This window comes from Notothenia rossii (genome assembly GCF_949606895.1).
Source record: "Notothenia rossii genome assembly, chromosome: 11".
Taxonomy (NCBI): domain Eukaryota; kingdom Metazoa; phylum Chordata; class Actinopteri; order Perciformes; family Nototheniidae; genus Notothenia; species Notothenia rossii.
Window position 1 is genome coordinate 19993798 of NC_136910.1, and position 13124 is coordinate 20006921.

Genomic DNA, 13124 nt, shown 5'->3' on the forward strand with positions numbered 1-13124 from the left:
GTCAAGTAAAGTAGGTCAATATTTTACTACACAACATGTGCGTCGTTTATTAACACAGCTAAACCTCCAAAGAAGTGGAGAAGATCTCCATAGTAACGCACTGACAGCTGTGTCTGTGTGAAGGTAAATCAACAAAAATTGGTGAACTATGTTCAGAGTCTGCTGCAACACGTTATTCCCCAGCAGGGGGCGCTCCAAGCTGCATGTCTGACCCCTGCATGTCTGACCCCCTGCTTTGACCCCCCCCCCCCCCCCCGCAGATTGAGAGCCACAAGCTGAGTTTCCGTGAGTCCGCCAAGGCGCGCACGGACCATGGCGCAGAGATCGTCTCCCTGGAGGACTCCCCCCACCCCCCTCAGCACCGTGTCCTCCTCCGGCAGCCTCAACATTGCCGACTCCCCGCAGCTCTCCACGCTGGCCGACCAGGTGTCCGCCTCCCTGGCCAAACAGGGCTTGTGAACGACCCCCCCCCCCCCCCCCCCCCCCCCCCCCCAAACCTCCACCTGGCTCCACTCAACCACACGACCACGTAGGAGTTGTGATGCCTCCCTCGTTATTTTCACAGGACTTTTTTAGCTACCCATCACTGTTTATCCTTCACTAAACTGGCATTACGTAGAGAGAGAGAAAAATGATTAACAAGTATGTGTTTAATTTCTCTCTGTGGTCTCTTCATTTGCTATTTTTACCTTTTGTAAGTCTCCCTTTTAAGAGTTTAAGCACCCCAGCAGAGCAAGATTGGCCCTGTGAATCCACAGATCTTCATACATATCCTGGTAATCATTTAACACTTGGTTTCCTGTCCCATCGACTGTGGCCCTTTAGAGAGGTCTGTATCTAACGTGTCCCCTTTCCTTTCCTGCTGGGGTCCGGGTTGTGCTAACGCAGAAGGAGCAGCTAACAGGGTACGATGAGGGGTGTCGGAGGAAAACTGCTCAAAAGAAAAGTAGCAAATTAATTGTGCAAGGCAGAGAAAATGCTTTCAGACCTCAGTGCTGTATTTTGCTTGGTGTAGTCCCGACATGACGGGGGTGTAACCTGGATAAAAAAAAAGAAAAGAAAAAACAGAACTGCTAGCGTAGAAACTTTGGTTTGTGTTGGGCACAGTTTTATAATCGTTCTCTGTGGATATATGACATGTATTTGATATGAAGAAACATTTGTATCGTGCCTGCTACTGTCAGTGTTATTTTATTTGTTGTTACTGCTCTATTGTAAATGCGCTTAAGAAGATAAATTAACCCTAAGGCATTTTAAACTGTCATGGCCAAATTATTAAGAGGAATAGAGACTCGAAGCTAGTCATTGATAACAGTATTTAAACTGCTTTATGCACATTTAAGGTAGGTAAAATAATCATCACAATTACTGGAATTTATTCTTAAAGCGAGACAACGCAACTTCTGATAAAATGATGCTAAGCTAACAGTGTTAAAGTAAAGAAGCTAGTTGTACATTTGACTTTTAAGATGGTGTTAGCTCCTCTCTTAAACGTTACATAATCTCACTTTAAAGGTGGAAAAAAGTAGTACATTTGTTCTCAACCATAATGATTAGCAGGTTGGTGGATGATGATGATGATGATGATGATGGCTAAAGATAGGTTGACTGGGCCAAGTTAAGTTGAGGGAAAGCTGTACAGCAGTTGATGTTTGTCTCTGGACGGTTCTACATCACGCCAAGTTAGCTGGTTGCTTTTACCTTCCCTAATAAAATACTAGAGATCACGGCTAAGAAAAGCTACTCGGCCAAAAGTATGTGGACACCCGAATTCTCGGCCTATCTCACGAAATTAGGAGCGGCAATGTGTCTGTAATACTTCTGACTAACATACTTGGCTTCCTCAGCTAATTCCCAAGTTTAAAAGCAAAGATTACAGTTAATCGCTTTCATGACCACCTCAATATTATCTTGATCCACAGATTCAAAGAGTAATGAGTATTTAGTGTTTTGTAAAGATGCAACCAGCCGTTTTCCTCATTTTGTAATGAGATCATTAACAATATAACACTCCGTTCATGTGCTCAAACACGTCCTAATGTTGATCGATAACCCCAGTGACTCATCACTATTAAGCGCATTAATGGAAACTAGTGAAACAACTTCTTGCATGCACCTCATGTAGGAGTCTGCCTGTTGCCCCCCTTTCACAAAGTGGTCTCTTTTTACTTCCTGTTTAATGAACACTTCCTGGATATGGAAAGACATGATGTAGAAAAGAAGGTGGTTATAGAGTCCAAAACACTCCCAACTGCGTGTATTTAACATGTTGCCGACATAGATTTAAAGGTGCTTTAGCTCTATGATCGCAAAGATAGGACTTAAGAGTGCTTGCACCTTTATCTGCATGCTGAGTTCTTTAGACCACATCATGTGGGTGTGCAGGGTGAGAGGAGGAGGAGGAGAGGTAATGTGCTTCGGTGGGTCGGTTTTCTGCAGTAACAAAATCACCCTTTTTTTCGTTTGGTTGCTTCTGACGCTGTACAGTTGTGGAAATGTGATTGTTCTCGTTATTGTGCATTTGATCAATAACTGGTTTATGATGATTCTTGTTGCTGTATATGTGTATTTGAAAATAAATGCTATGAAGTCACCGTCGTTGTGGAGGATTATATCACAAGTACGGAAATCGCTCCCTATTTTTCATGTAGTGCCCCGTCTGCCATTTGTTTAACGTAAATATACCCAAATGTGTTCACGATGGCACGTTAGCAAATGTTGTAATGATACACATTTGTAACTATTAAATGTTAAAAGATTAACAGTGACTGAGTGAAAGTGGGAGTGATTTCTGAAAATTATCACACTTAAAGGACTTGAGGCCAGACCAATAACGCCAAGTTAAACATAAATGTTTTAATGGTACTATTTACAAAAAAGAAAAAACAATTCTGCTTTTTGATTAGGTTAACTGCTGCAACAATCAAACAGGTACATTGACATCTTGCTTAAACTACAAAAGAAAAAAACAGTGATTGAATGGCTGTGGCATTAAAAGGAGGTGTAAAATGAAAAAACAACCATAGTTTTTTTTTGCATAGCAATTAGTTACTTAAGGTGGGGGAGGAGAAGGGGGGGGCAAAAATAGTGTGGTTATGATGGTGGTGGGGGGGGTGGCAAAAAACAATGACCCATCTGGCAATGGAGTAGTCTAATCAGAGTGAATCTATTACACAGCAGAAAAATATTCCCTTAAATTGAAAAACCTGAGCTCGGGGTGTGGGGGGGGGGGGGCTTTTAGCTGCTACATTTGAAGTGATTGCAAGAGGGAAAAAAGAGGAAGGGGGGGGTTGTGTTATTTCTTTATTTTGCCACGTTTTTTCTAATACAGCAACGACTGTACGAAGAGTGAAACCAGCAGATGGAACAATCACCCCCCGCCGCTTGTTTCTTTAAGTGGAAATCTTACTGTGATAAGACTAACATGAGCATGTTTACTTTTAGCATGCAGCAGCGCTTTATTTCTGTACGGGCGAGTGCTCAAAAGACACCCCCGGCCTGTCTATGCCACCACCCTCTTTAAAAAATAAAATAAAAAAAGAACAGACAGCGGGGCGAGACGAGGAGCCGGACACACTCTCCAAAAAGAGACCGTAGAAAGGAATGATTTACTATTTCATAAAACACAAAGAATGTGTTACGCAGGAACAGACAGAACACATACAAATAAAACATGTCAGGAATGAAAAAACAAACAAAGAAAAAAAAGCAAAAACCAACAAAACTAGACTTGGCAGTTGGAGAAGTGCTCTGGTGATTTCAGGCGACCTCTAGTGGGAGAAGAGGGGAACCACATCTCAAATGTACCTGTTTATTTGGATGAGGAGGAGAAAGGACAAGGGGATTTTTTCTTGTTTTGTAATTTGTCACTCCACTAAAAATGTACATGGGAAATACAAGCAAACTAGTCAATAGAAAACACCCTTTGGCCATATTTTGAGGAGTCCGCTACATAGTGCGCTACAAGTGTACACGCGACATATGAAACACCACTAAGCCCCCATGTACATTGTTCAGCCTACTACAGAAAACATTTTTTGTAACGTGTTTTATACTTTTTTTTTTTTACATTTATCCTTTTTTTTCCTGTGACAAAAACAAGTGTAGGGAAAGGCTTCTATCTCCATAATGTTCACTAAAAACTGTGAAAAGTATTAGACTGATGTTTGAATATCAAACAACAGGAACCCATTTAATATCTTTTATTCTGCTTTGAGGTTCTGCTTGTTAATGCCAGAGAGGAGCTGTGGGGCGGGAAGGGGCGGGGCCGCAGCCTGTCAGTCATTCATCGGTGGGCGGCGGAGGCTGCCTTGAGTTTGGAGCCGCCGTCCTCGTCGCAGGGCGGCTCCATGTCGTCCGAATCCAGCCGCCCGTAGGCTGTTGCCCGGCAACCTGAGATGGTGCGGATCCGCGGCCTGATGTCGCTCTCTGGCTCCGGCTCGGGGTCCGCCGGCAGGGGGAAGCCACGGCGCTCCCACGGCGCCACCGTCTGGAAACATCAATATCGAACATTAAACATCGAGTCAAATCTATACTTTTTTTTCTCTACAATTATTATTATGAACTGGCTTACACTTACTAAGTCATTATAGCCAGATAACTGATGATTTAAAACCACATTGTTTAAATATTTTAAATCATCAATAGTATTGGGTCGAAATAGCGTGATATCCTGATTCTCTCCATATCCCTTTTATGTCCATTCATCTCATGTTCATTTACAGCATGGGGAACTACCACACCCTCATTTGAATCCACTGCAGGTTTGTTTTGTCCAATCATCATTTAAAAATGTTAATTGAACCGGTGACTTAAATCTCACATGATAAACAACATTCTTGGAGTAAAAACATTATAAACTAATTATTTAGGGATTGGGTCATTTTGAAGCGCTTCTAACAGGAAGCAGATGTCTGCCCCCTGCTGGAGGGAGGGGGGGGGGGGGGGGGGGTACGTACCCTTTCTTCGAAGGTGAAGTCGGGCGTGGAGCAGCGCGTGTCCTCACTGGACAGCAGCCGGTGGGAGTCCCTGGAGCAGGGTGTGTGGGGGTTGGAGGCCGTATCGGGGCTGGGGGGGCTCATGGGGGAGGGCATGTAGCTGTAGCTGTAGTCGTGGAGCATGGGGCAGTGGCCAGGGTCCGGGGAGGCCGGCTGGGGGGTGGGAGGGTTGGTCCCGCACAGCAGAGGGGTTGTGCGCCCGTCAACAGACTTATACGACCTGAGGGAGAGGGGGGGGGGGGGGGGGGGGTCACACATTCAGTCTTCTTTGTATTGTTTCCTGTCTGATATTATGTAAAGCGTCTTTGAGTTAGGGAGAGCACTACAACATTCCCATTCAGTATTATTATTATTATTATTATTATTATTATTCACAACAGGAAGGTGAGCCATTGAAGGGCTGTACATTCTGTGTTTTACTTTTGAAGCTTCTTTTGAGGCGTTTGAACAAAGCCTCTGTTGTCTGTCATCATCGCCTTCAAATAAGAAGATTCCATGAACAAATCCTCCGTTTCAAGGAAGTGATTCATCGCATTCAATTATTTTTGTACGCTCCCAAACTGAGTTACTCTACCATCCTTCTACAGTCATCACCATTTTTGATAATGACCTTTTTAAAAATGACCTTTTCTGTGCGACTTGAGTCATTCACTGTAATAGTGTTGGAGACATTTGTAGTTGTGTGTTGTTCTATTTGTGGTTATAAAAATGTCGTTTTTTTTGTTCTGTAACATCAACATACAACAAATCCTGAATGAAGCTCAGGACTATTGGGTGCGCGTGTGTGTGTGTGTGTGTGTGTGTGTGTGTGTGTGTGTGTGTGTGTGTGTGTGTGTGTGTGTGTGTGTGTGTGTGTGTGTGTGTGTGTGTGTGTGTGTGTGTGTGTGTGTGTGTGTGTGTGTGTGTGTGTGTGTGTGTGTGTGTGTGTGTGTGTGTGTGTGTGTGTGTGTGTGTGTGTGTGTGTGACTGACCTGCTGCCTCTCCTCTTGGCCGGGGCCAGGGCCATCCATGTCCAGCGGGATCGCTCCTGGTCCTCGTGGGGCTGGTGGTGCACGGTGAAGGCGGCATCCGTCAGGTCCTCCACCTGCAGACACACACAGAAACCCACACCATCAGGACAGGGCCATGTGCCAACCACTACTTTGATAACTGATAAACAATTTAAAGACCACGTGACAAACACCCTCTGGTTTGGCCTTGCCATGTTCCTGCAAGGATCACCGAGTTCAATTCAAGACTTTAAGAGTCCTGTTGATACAATATTGAAGGCATGTTGTGAAAGTGTCAAATAAAGAAAACCAGCAGGGATAATGAGTAATTATTTTTTTGAATTAAAACTAGCACTTTATTCCCTCAGTCATTCCTAGGAAATATTAGCAATAATTTCACTCATAAAAAGTGAAGGTTAGACCCTGCAGCAAAATATTTCAGACTTTTGTTTATCTTTTGAGGGAACTGATAAATAATTGAAGTCAATCCTGACTAGTTGTCTTTGTAAGACTGTTATAATAGAAAACTGACTCATTTTTAGATTTTGATTATTATGGAACGCCAATTGGTATTTTAACTTTTTACACATTTTCAAGAAAAACATTTTTATTGAAAACTATTGGTCTAATACACATGTCTCCTTTTACACTTTTTTGCAACAGGGAATGTTTGTTTGTTTCTTTGAGGGAAATCGTTTTTTTGAAGCTGTTGTTGGCCTTTGGAAAAATGTAACCATAAGAAATGACTCTGCAGATAGAGCCATTAGAAATGACTCTGCAGATAGAGCCATTAGAAATGACTCTGCAGATAGAGCCATTAGAAATGACTCTGCAGATAGAGCCATTAGAAATGACTCTGCAGATAGAGCCATTAGAAATGACTCTGCAGATAGAGCCATTAGAAATGACTCTGCAGATAGAGCCATTAGAAATGACTCTGCAGATAGAGCCATTAGAAATGACTCTGCAGATAGAGCCATTAGAAATGACTCTGCAGATAGAGCCATTAGAAATGACTCTGCAGATAGAGCCATTAGAAAATGACTCTGCAGATAGAGCCATTAGAAATGACTCTGCAGATAGAGCCATTAGAAATGACTCTGCAGATAGAGCCATTAGAAATGACTCTGCAGATAGAGCCATTAGAAATGACTCTGCAGATAGAGCCATTAGAAATGACTGCAGATAGAGCCATTAGAAATGACTCTGCAGATAGAGCCATTAGAAATGACTCTGCAGATAGAGCCATTAGAAATGACTCTGCAGATAGAGCCATTAGAAATGACTCTGCAGATAGAGCCATTAGAAATGACTGCAGATAGAGCCATTAGAAATGAATGCTACTGATTATTTAATGTTGTTTTTATAGGCAATAATTTAAGCTTAGTTAGTTCCAGGTTTAATATATGCAATACGTTCATTTCAATACGTTTTTCCAATAAACATTGAACCAGTCCGGCCCTCGACTAGTACCCATTTTTTCTTATTTTGGCCAATTGTGTATTTGAGTTTGGCAGCCCTGGTCTAATAGCTGCTTTGACCACCAGGTGTCACTGTTTGGTCTCTGCCAAGCAGTGTATCTGAGTAAAAGCACATGTGCTATTGTGTATTAAACAGGGAACACAACATTATTTCTCAGAAAGCATCTGCAGATATGTAACCCTTTGATCTCTGGGATAGAAAATACCTACCATTTACTATTTGTATGCATCTTAAAATACTTTATATCACTGAAATGAATGTACAACATAGGCTAAAATAAAGGTATTGGCAGATTTAAAGCCACAAATAATGGATGAGTATTAAACAATTTTTTACTCTGAAATAATTGGCATTTTACATTTTTGACACAACTGCATGTAACATAGCAAAATGACATCAACAAAAGCACTGCTGCGAAAGACAGTAGCCTTAGCTTCATGATTTAAACATAATTAATGCTCTCGCTCTTATTTTTAGATCGATTTAAAGAGGATTGTGCAAACTGGCCCCCATGGCCTCCCGTGGGAGCTGTGTTTTCCAAGGGTGAGTCATATGGCACAGGTAAACAGATGTCTAATGAAGGATCCGCTAAATAAACATCACATGAAACACAGCAGTGGACCCTTACCTCCCGTTCATCCTCCTCCTCAGTGATGGACTGAGAGAAGATGTCCACTGATCGCCACCTGAGCACACAGAGGAATACATGTGAGTGCAGGGAAACCAGCAGTATACAAAGCACTGGAGGAGGAAGGGTTGTTTCAGAGCAAACAGACCCCAGGTCAGCCCTCCTGCAGGCAGTTACCTGGGGGTGAGGATCTCTTTGTACTGCAGCTTCTCCATCCTGGTGGTGGCAGCCACTGACATTGGGATTACGATGTTGTTGATGTCAAAAGAGCTTTCACCTCGCCTCCTCTTGATTGGCTGCTGCTGGGACACAAAGGAGCACATATAGTTTGAGGAATACAAATACAAATATGACTTAGATATCCTGATTTGGCCCTGTGTTCATATGTGACAATATTCACTTTTTAGATAATTGGTTCGCCCGTTACAGCTTTAAGAGTGTAAGAGGAGGCCGTTTACAGACATTTGTTGAAAGAAGAAACTCCCTCTGGAGGGAACTTTGGGATTGTAGCCTTTGCAGACCAATAACATGCACTAAAACCTCTATAACACACTACCGGAAATGGAAAAACCCCAACAAATACATAATAGGGGAACTTTTCATATGGGCACACGGTAGGGCTGAACGATATATCGTGTCATGGCGATAACCGCGATATACGCAATATTCACATAGCAGGGACAAGCGATTTTATTAAATAAAAGGACGTGCGATATTAAGTAGGTAAATTAACTCAAACACGTCATGTTACAGTTATTTTGCTGCTTGCTACAAAAGGAAAACTTGCGTGGCTCTCATGTCAGGGGTACTTGGGTGAGTGACATGCACAGCAAGCCACCAATCACAATCATTCTTGATCAGATCACAGCAGGCCCCGCCCCGCTAGTTTGCAGACCACCAAAACACCGGTAAAAAATGAGCGAGGAACAGGAGGACAATACCGGCGAGAACGAAGATTTACTTCCAAAAAGAAAAGCAACATCTGCCATCTGGAACTATTTTGGATACAAAAAGGTTTTTCTCTTCTTCATTCACACATGAACCCCCATTTGAGGGTAAGCAACATGCATTATGACATGTTAGATCATGACTTAAGGTATGATGAGTCAACCAGTTAAGATCCAGACGCCCGTGACTAAAATCCTTCATCCGGTTAAATATAGTTTAAAAAAACCGCAATGTCAGTTTTTTTCAATATCGTGCAGCCCTAGCACACGGTATTGACTCCTAGGTTCTAAAATGTCCAGAATTAGAAACACGGTAATTAAGAGCCGAAACAACTGTGTGTAGATATAAAGTGAAACACAAAAGCAAAGGGAATAACTTTGCTTAACCTGTACATTATTGTCCAGATCAGCCATCCCTACAGTGTTACAGTTTCAGTTAGACAGGTCTACATGTTGTTGTCACTAGGCAGCTCTGTTCTAACGGATTTCAACCTCTCAGTACCCTCTGAGTGTCTGACAGTTGTTCTGCTACAGTAACCACACGAGTACTTTCAGTTTCATTTGTTTTGCAAACTTACTCACTTCCTCATAATATTGCATGTTGACGATGTGTTCATGATACTAGGCTGCATTCTTTAACTTGATCATATTCTGTCATTTGAAGACTCCACATTTTAACAAGCAGAGAATTCCAAAAAGTCATGGCGCTCTGATAGTTTTGCTCATTTTGAAACTGAAAGGCTGAAACTTCATGATGTCCCAGTTCATATCAGATAACAGGAAAATAAAAGTGTTTCCTTACAGGCGTGCTCTGGACGCCCAGCGGCGTGGAGTTCTCTGAGGACGTGGACAGCTGCCGGGTGAGGGGGCTGTGGAGGGACGAGTGTATGGTGGCCAGGGGGCAGGGGCTGCTCGAGTCCAGGAAGAGTTTAGGGGAGGCTGCGGGACAGGGACAGAGAGAGAGAGGTTAGATCAGTGCTCAGTGTCCTTAAGCAACTACAAACCCCTTTAATAAGATAACATCAATATCACATTCAAAGAGAGAACGTGAGGGCTTTACCGAAAATGCTGAAGCTTTTTTTTGTTAACGCTAATGTGTATATTTATTCTTAATGGCACGTCTTTCCATTGTGTACAAAGCCGGTAATTATACACAGTTGTAGTTCAAGTTTAAGCTAGACTGATATTATTAGAATGAACCATTTAAATAATTAAATTCCAGAGTATCAAAAAGCCAAAAGATGGTTGGAATCACTTCAAAGTTATTAACAAAATAAAATATTCAGCTTCAAGCTGCATTTGTTGGCGTTCAGCCTATAATTCATTTGAGTTATGTATGCCCTCCTGCACCAAAACTGATGGTTATTTAACCACAATAGCAACAATATCATTTGGCTCTAAAAATATTATGCTGAATTATTGTTTAGGGCTGTGGCTCAGTGGGATAGTGCGCTGATCATCAGATCAGGGGAGCCGGACCCCCGCTGCAGACAACATGCCGTTGTGTCCTTGGGCAAGGCACTTCACCCTATGTGTAATATGTAGGGATGTAACAATGCCAAAAACTCACGTTACGATAATATCGCGATAAAAAGTCCACGGTACGATATTTATCACGATATTGAAAAATAAGGGGAAAAAATGTGATTTTTTTTCCCCTTCTTTATTAAATAATAAATCTGATTTGTATAGCATTTTAGTAGGATAGTAGTATTTTAAAGTGTCAACAATATAACAATCAGACCCTGCAATAGAATAAATCAAGTTTCACTTTAGTTTTTCAAGTAACTCAACTCTAACTCACTCACTCAGCATCATCAAGGTTATCTTTTAGGAATATGAGCATGTCCACATTTCCAGGTAGAAGCTGGGATGTTTGGGCGTTTACAATATCCCATGCTCTGGAAACAACTCTCTTGCTAGGACAGAGAGATATGCTTTGGCCATGGGTGACAGCAGTGGGTCAAACTGTGTCTCTCCACCACTTCAAAAACAATACAGTTTTTGCCAAGAGGGTGAGGCTTATTGACAGGGTGAGATATAAATATACTGTTGGTACTTGTCAATGTCTCTAGGTATGTACATGTAGCCCTGTAAATACGATGTCCTTTTGTGTTATCTGTTGTTTTATGTTCATGTTGTAACCTACTTGCTGCCATGTTGGACAGGTCTCCCTTGAAAAAGAGATTGATGATCTCAATGGGAACATCTGGTTGAATAAAGGTTTAAAAAAAAAAAAAGAATTATTTAAAAAAAAATTGCGGTATCTTTTGTCAGTCTCACGACGGTATTGAGACATTTATTTACCGCGATATTCGATATATCGTTACATCCCTAGTAATATGTAATGTAAAGCGCTTTGAGCACTTGTAAAAGTCTCATTATGTAACTGCATTTCTATTTGGGAAAGGTCATTGATGTACTTATTAATGATCTGGTGAGTCATATTCATTAAAGAAAGTTGATTAAGTACAAAAAAGACAAATTCATTTAATTCGATGTATCACTTTGTTAAAATTAAGGACTCAACTTTTTAATTTGGTTTAGGGTTTAAACCTGATAAAATATGACGTCAGAGAGTAGAGCTTCATACGAACCCTGAATAGAAGCTTAGGATGTAAAAAAGTCATTTGGTACAGCCCTACTTCAATTGATTAATGCCACTGATATAATAGTGTTAGACAGTTCATCTGTTGGAGACTCACTGTCGGTCCGGTCCAGAGAGTGCTCTCTTAATCTCTTCCGGCTGTAGTTCTTGTCGTAGGGCACTAAGTGTGGGCTGGAGAGGCCGTGCAGACGCTCCGCCTTGTACACCGCCTGGCCCTCGAGCCGGGCTGCGTTCAGCACCGCGCTGCTGCTGCTACCCCCCCCACTGCTGTCCACCGGCCTCAGCTTCTCAGCACGGTTCTTATAGTGGCCGAGTCCTGCAACACCAGCAGACAGCACACATCATCGTTAGACAGAGCAGACCTGAGGCCCCAGATTAATGAGATACTACAAAAGAAAATGCAAATAAAGCTACAGCAGACCTGTAACAACATTGCTACTACTGGAGCTGGGCTAAAAAATCAGCAGCCAATCACATAGCTGCCTCTGCCATGTGGTATTGTGAAATTGTTACTGGGAAAAATGCCATTGTGGAATAAAACAGCTGGAATAAAAGATAAACAAGCTACAATTGACTGTTATTGTGGAAGAAAGAACATTTCATCATAATGATTCGAGTTTGGAGAATTTCTATTTTATGGCGATAGATATTGTCTCCATAACTGATTTTTTAAATCATTTGTTTTAATACAACACTTTATTTAAATAAAACATGTCTGGCTCTTAAAGCCAAGTACATGTTAGATATTATGGGGTTTTAAAAGGGATCCCTAAAGTTCTTATTGTGGTTAAATATGTGTCGGTTTCTTTAAGAAATTAAAAATCCAGTTATTGTTTTATCATTAAATCTTAAACAATTGGCTCTTATATTTAGGTTGTTTAATTTCAAAAAGGGATATGAGAGAACCTATTTGTACTTACTGACTGCCATGAGTGAGTTGGTGAACTTGTGCTTCTCTTTGGACGAGGACAGCTTGTGTTTGAGGGAGAGCTTCTTCAGTGGTTTGCTCCTCTCCAGCGACTTGGTCTGCCACTGGCTCTTCATCACCTGCTGCAGACGTAGGCCTATACACACGTCTGAGGGACAGGTAAGCAGAAGAGATTTAAGTATATACTGAGTTTTCAGTGGATACTTCAGATTTACCATCTGTAGTTCAACATTAGCAATTCACAAAAGGCGTGCAACATTTATATTTAACCACAGGCAATCTACTATGAGCTAATGCCAAATACACTATTGTGTGATGGTTGCAAATCAACTTTGTCTCAATTATTTATCAACAAGGCAAACCCCAACAAATTCCTTAATAATGACATGGAAGCTTTGATTTGTATAAATTCAGATTGATGTAGGGAAGACGAGTTTCTTCTGGTAGTTAAGATACAGTTCTGAGAATACAACAATTATAAGGGGGTATGTGGCATTTTTTAGGAAATGTAGTCTTTTCTAGGCACTTCCTGAGGAGAAGTCTCT

General features: G+C 41.6%; 2 protein-coding genes across 3 annotated transcripts in view; one reads left to right on the forward strand and one right to left on the reverse strand.

Moving 5' to 3' along the window:
• LOC307024101 (uncharacterized protein) overlaps nucleotides 1-499 on the forward strand; it is a 36084-nt gene extending 35585 nt beyond the window's left edge. Inside the window, 2 exon segments of the mRNA XM_079657927.1 lie at nucleotides 261-343; nucleotides 345-499. Of these exon segments, the coding sequence (XP_079514053.1) occupies nucleotides 261-343; nucleotides 345-459 (198 nt within the window). The 3' untranslated portion in view covers nucleotides 460-499.
• Nucleotides 500-2836: 2337 nt separating this feature from the next.
• The window catches only part of LOC307024098 (KAT8 regulatory NSL complex subunit 1-like), a 37773-nt gene continuing 27485 nt past the window's right edge, over nucleotides 2837-13124 (reverse strand). The window contains exons 8-15 of one of the 2 annotated variants that reach the window (XM_079657920.1): nucleotides 12572-12727; nucleotides 11749-11967; nucleotides 9846-9982; nucleotides 8274-8398; nucleotides 8097-8154; nucleotides 5969-6081; nucleotides 4959-5217; nucleotides 2837-4489 (exon numbers count right to left, since the gene is read on the reverse strand). In XM_079657920.1, the coding sequence (XP_079514046.1) occupies nucleotides 4286-4489; nucleotides 4959-5217; nucleotides 5969-6081; nucleotides 8097-8154; nucleotides 8274-8398; nucleotides 9846-9982; nucleotides 11749-11967; nucleotides 12572-12727 (1271 nt within the window). In that variant the 3' untranslated portion in view covers nucleotides 2837-4285. The remainder of the gene's footprint in view (nucleotides 4490-4958; nucleotides 5218-5968; nucleotides 6082-8096; nucleotides 8155-8273; nucleotides 8399-9845; nucleotides 9983-11748; nucleotides 11968-12571; nucleotides 12728-13124) is intronic. The other variant, XM_079657921.1, reaches the window with a different exon arrangement.